Raw genomic sequence first — 5,587 nt, forward strand, 5'->3', positions numbered from 1 at the left:
ACCTTACCGGTGGCGGTGAAGCCGACACTACAAGAAAAAAGAATATATATTTCACTCTAGTTAATATTTTTTGACTCCAGGGTAAATGTTGTGGCATAGTAACTTTGAGTTCCAGTTATAAAAATTCGATTTAGCTAAATTTTTTATTGAAAAATCTCCTCAAACAAAAAAGTTTTAGTTAAAAATTACTAAAATGTATTATTTTTAGTTTTATTTAATGCAGTCTGTAATAAATAAATGTTAAATAAAATAAATTTAGATGGTTTGAATTGTTTTTTTTTTTAGTATTACCGTTAATAAATATATTAAAAATTTGAATTTTGTATGTTTTGATAAAAAAAACATTAATTGATGATCTAAATAATAGCTAACATTTAAATATTTAATAATTAATAGTAGTGGTAGTTGCTTTTAATTGATTGTCTGTCTCCATCATCTTGCTTAACAGTTTAACACTTCCGTTTTTTTTTTTCTTTGTTTTTTTATGGCGTAGACAAAGCTAAAAAGAAACACCAAAAAACACAAAATAAAATTACTCACGGGATTCGATTTGGAAAAGGGTAGGGTTTAGGCACTTTTCGCAAAAGCGAGGAAATATCAAAAATCAAAATAAGCAAAGTTTTCCAAAACTTTTCAGCAGATGGGTATGGAAGATGCATGGGTTGGAGCCTTGGAGGTTAGGAGGATAACCCACCCTACTAGATTTAGGCATTTAGCTTGATAAGGTGGATTGCAATTATCTAGTTTGAATTCGGATGTTGTATGCTGCTAGGGAATGATATGGTGGACCACATCTTGCTGTAATTTTTTCACAAATTAATTGTAAACTAGTTTACAATAAAATGTATCATATTAAATCATTTGAAAAAATAAAAACGGTTTAAACTGTTTTATATAGAAAAGTCAAAAGACCAATTTTTAGCATATAAAACTGATTTTAACTATTTTATATACTAATAATTAGTTCAAACTAGTTTTGCTGGTATTGTTCACCTAGGATGTGTCGATAACACCATATTTTTAAAAATTTAAATAAAAAGTGTATAAAAACTAATTTTTAATAAATTAGTTTGTATAAGTAAAAAACTGTGAAGAGGTGAAGGATGCAGTTTGGGATTAAGAATTATCAAAAGCATCGGAAAGTGATGGATATAACATGAACTTTATTAAAAGGTGTTGGAAAGAGATTGGAGGGAAATTTATTAAAGCTGTGATGACATTCTTTCAGACTGCAAGGCTGCCAGTAGACTCCAATGTCACTTGGGTTGCGTTGGCATCAAAGTTTGTGAGTGCGAAGGACATAAAGGATCTTAGACTAATGATGAGTGGATAATTTATACGCTTTTTGGCAATGTTTTTAGGTAGTTTTTAACATGTTTCAATTACTTTTTATTCTATTTTTATTAGTTTTTATGCAAAAATCACATTTCTGGACTTTACTATGAATTTGTGTATTTTTCTGTAATTTCAGGTATTTTCTGGCTGAAATTGAGGGACCTGAGCAAAAGTCTGATTCAGAGGCTGAGAAAGGACTACAGATGCTGTTGGATTCTGACCCTCGTGCACTCGAAGTGGATTTTCTGGAGCTATAGAAGCCCAATTGGCGCGCTCTCAATTTTGTTGGAAAGTAGACATCTTGGGCTTTCCAGCAATGTATAATAGTCCATAGTTTGCCCGAGATTTGATGGCCCAAACTGGCGTTTAAACGCCAACCAGAGACCCTTTTCTGGCGTAAAATGCCGGAACTGGCACCAGAACTGGAGTTAAATGCCCAAACTGGCATCCAAGCTGGCGTTTAACTCTAGAAAAGGCCTATGCACGTGTAAAGCTCAATGCTCAGCCCAAGCACACACCAAGTGGGCCCCGGAAGTAGATTTCTGCACTATCTGCACTTAGTTACTTATTTTCTGTAATCCTTAGTAACTAGTTTAGTATAAATAGCACTTTTTACTATTGTAATCAGGAGAATCTTATCATCTTTGGACTTTTATGTTACATTTGGGAGGCTGACCATTCGGCCATGCCTAGACCTTTTTCTCTTATGTATTTTCTACGGTGGAGTTCTACACCTCATAGATTAAGGTGCGGAGCTCTGCTGTTCTTCATGAATTAATGCAAGTACTATTGTTTCTCTTCCAATTCACGCTTACTTCTTCTCCAAGATATACTCTCGTACTTAATTCAGTTAAGTCAGAATGAAGGGGTGACCCGTGACAATCACCCACTATCTTCGTTACTCGCTTAGCCAAGATCCGCGTGCCTGACAACCACAAGCGGTCTACATGATGTTCAACGTAATCATTGGACGACAGCCGGAGTATAGTCTCTTGGGTCTCTGATCCACGGATTTGATTTGCCCCTCCTGACAACAGAGCATTCGAATCCGTGAGATTAGAACCTTCGTGGTAGAGGCTAGAACCAATTGGCAGCATTCCTGAGATCCGGAAAGTCTAAACCTTGTCTGTGGTATTCCGAGTAGGATCTGGGATGGGATGACTGTGACGAACTTCAAACTCACGAATGTTGGGCGTAGTGACAGTGTGCAAAAGGATAGAGAGATCCTATTCCGACACAAGTGGAAACCGACAGACGATTAGCCGTGCGGTAGCTGTGCCTGGTATTTTTCATCCGAGACGAGAAATCCGACAGTTGATTAGCCGTGCAGAAACCGTACCTGGTATTTTTCATCCGAGAGGACAGATGATAGCCATTGACAACGGTGATCTACCAACATACAGCTTGCCATGGAAGGGAGCACGCATGATTGGATGAAGACAATAGGAAAGCAGAGGTTCAGAAGCAACAAAGCATCTCCAAATACTTATCTGAAATTTCCACCAATGAATTACATAAGTATCTTTATTTTAATTTACGTTTTATTTATCTTTTAATTATCAATACCTCATAACCAATTGAATCCGCTTGACTAAGATTTATAGGATGACTATAGCTTGCTTCAAGCCGGCAATCTCCGTGGGATCGACCCTTACTCGCGTAAGGTATTATTACTTGGACGACCCAGTGTACTTGCTGGTTAGTTGTACCGGAGTTGTGAAAAGTGTGAGCACAATTCCGTGCACCAACCAATCAGTATGGTTGGATGCATTTATAAGGTGATATCAAAAGTGTTGACAAGAAGAATGAGGAGTGTAATGCCAGGATTAGTTGGAGAATCACAGAGTATTTTTGTCAAGGGCAGAAAGATATATGATGGAGCGTTAATAGCATGTGAAACTGTACAGTGGTTAAAATTGAAAAGAATGGCGTCAGCAATCATCAAATTGGACTTCCAAAAAGCCTATGACAAAGTCAAGTGGAACTTTGTTGATATCGTGCTAGAAAAGATGGGCTTCGGCAGAAGATGGAGAGCATGGGTTACAGAGTGTATGAGGACAACATCTATCTCCGTAATGGTCAAGGGGTCACCGTTGAAACCGTTCAAGATGTAAAGGGGGTTGTGGCAAGGTGATCCTTTATCACCCTTCCTATTCGTTCTTGTTGTAGATGTGTTGAATAGGATGATTGGGGAGGCGGTAAGAAATAGGAGAATCTCCCCTCTTTTAGTCGGAAAGGATAATATAGAGTTATCGCATCTGCAATTTGCTGATGACACCATATTGTTCTGTCCACCGGAGGAGGAAATAGTGAGAAATTACAAGAGAATATTGAGGTGTTTTGAAGTGATGTCCGGTTTGAGCATTAACTTTGAGAAATTTAGCTTGATTCCGGTAAATTGCAGTCAGAAGTGGGTGGATCGGATGTGCGGGTTACTAGGGTACCAGGCGGCAGCTCTACCGGTGAAGTATTTGGGTATTAACCTAGGAGCAAACCCAAGACTGGTAAAAACATGGAAGCCGGTTATCGATAAAGTAGAGGAGAAACTTAGTTTATGGAAAGCAAAGATTCTCAGTAAAGCAGGGAAGTTGGTCCTCATTAAGTCTGTTATCAATAGCCTACCTATCTACTATCTGAGTTTGTATAAAATGCCAGTTGCGGTAGCGAAAAAATTAATTTCATTGCAACGGAGGTTCTTTTGGGGGAAGGACGATGGAAGAGCTGGGTTGGCCCTTGTAAAGTGGGAGTTGATACAAGCACCGAAGAAACTAGGAGGGCTAGGAGTGGGAGATGCCATGATTCACAACACCGCCTTATTGTTCAAGTGGTGGTGGAGATTCTCTAAGGAAGACTGTCCATTATGGAAGAAGGTTGTGTGCTCGTGCAATAATCTGAACCTGAGCCAGTTGCTATCTACTCAAGTTTTACTAGGAAAAGGGGACCCGTAGAAAGACATATGTAACCTGCAAATAAAAGAGCACACTGCTAGATAGAAGATGATTGATGGACTTGCTATGGAAGTAAGAGATGGTAGACTAACCAGATTTTGGGAAGATAGATGGCTACAGTTGGGGAAGTTGAAAGATTCCTTTTCGAGACTTTTCTTGGTTTCAAATAACAAAGGATCCGTAATTAGGGACTGTGGGTTTTGGGATGCGATAGAGTGGGTGTGGAACTTCCAATGGAGGAGAGAACTCTGGCAATGGGAGATTGATAGTTTGAATCAAATGCTAGATATCTTGCACGATGTAAGATTGATAGCAAGTGTACAAGATAGAGTGGTATGAAAATTTGACAAGGAAGGCGTTTATATTACTAACTCATTTGTGCAGGTCTTGCAGGAACATACTTTGACAGATGATATCCTTAGATATAAGTACACAAATGGAATCTGGAAAGGACTAGTGCCCCCTTGAGTTGAGTTGTTTACTTGGTTTGTGCTAGTAGGCCGAGTAAATACAAAGGATCGATTGAGTAGATTTAGAATTATTGATCAGAATGACAATATTTGTGTCATGTGTAACAAGGATCTTGAAACTGTGCAACATTTGTTTGTTACATGTGAGTATGCTTGGCAGGTATGGTGCGCATGGATTACTCATGCGGGTCGGGTTTGGTGCATCCCAAGGTCCACCAGAGAACACTTTGAGAGTTGGAGGACGATGCCGTTGAGAAAAGAAGAGCTTAAAACATGGTTACTGGGATTTTTCTCCATAATATGGAATATCTGGTTGTGTAGGAATGAACTTATTTTTCAAAGTAAGATAGCGGTGGTGGTGGAATGCATTGATAGATCCTTCCGTAGATCCAAGGAATGGAATGAAATAAACTCATGTCGTTGATGACCATGCCGGAGATGACATAGGAGATGTTATGTTTTTTATTTCCTGTTTGTATGCTCCACCTAGTGTGTTGAGCCTGTTATGACTTTCAAAAAAAAAAGTGAAAAACTGTTATTTGATTTGGTTCTTTACTTGAAAAAGTTGGTTTATTTAGGCTAGTCTAGTGCATATTCAATTTGGATCGTTATAAACTGTTTTTGAACATCCCTAACCACACCTGTAATGATGCCTAAATAAGTAAATGCCTAAGGATAGTATAAAAGTATAAAATTCTATCAAGCATACTGCACACGTTGGTATACATACTGTAATAGCGCCTCGCAAAATCTCCAATATAGTAATTAGTTTATCTCAATGAACAAAACAGGCAAATACAGCAAGTAGCTTTAATATTCTAAGAATTAAGTATA

General features: G+C 38.1%; 1 protein-coding gene across 1 annotated transcript; it reads left to right on the top strand.

Annotated features, from left to right (window-relative positions):
- LOC107612834 lies at nucleotides 3,261-4,283 on the top strand. The gene is made up of 2 exons (XM_016314591.1): nucleotides 3,261-3,384; nucleotides 3,505-4,283. The coding sequence occupies exons 1-2, from the start codon at nucleotides 3,261-3,263 to the stop codon at nucleotides 4,281-4,283; spliced, it is 903 nt and encodes a 300-aa protein (XP_016170077.1).

The sequence above is a fragment of the Arachis ipaensis genome, chromosome B01 (genome assembly GCF_000816755.2).
Source record: "Arachis ipaensis cultivar K30076 chromosome B01, Araip1.1, whole genome shotgun sequence".
In the NCBI taxonomy this organism is placed as follows: Eukaryota; Viridiplantae; Streptophyta; class Magnoliopsida; order Fabales; family Fabaceae; genus Arachis; species Arachis ipaensis.

Excerpts from the sequence above, each read along its gene's own strand:
- LOC107612834 (XM_016314591.1), top strand. The coding sequence starts at position 3,261 with ATGGCGTCAGCAATCATCAAATTGGACTTCCAAAAAGCCTATGACAAA. Across the intron at positions 3,385-3,504 it reads GAGAGCATGGGTTACAGAGT|ATGTGTTGAATAGGATGATT; the intron begins GTATGAGGACAA and ends TTCTTGTTGTAG.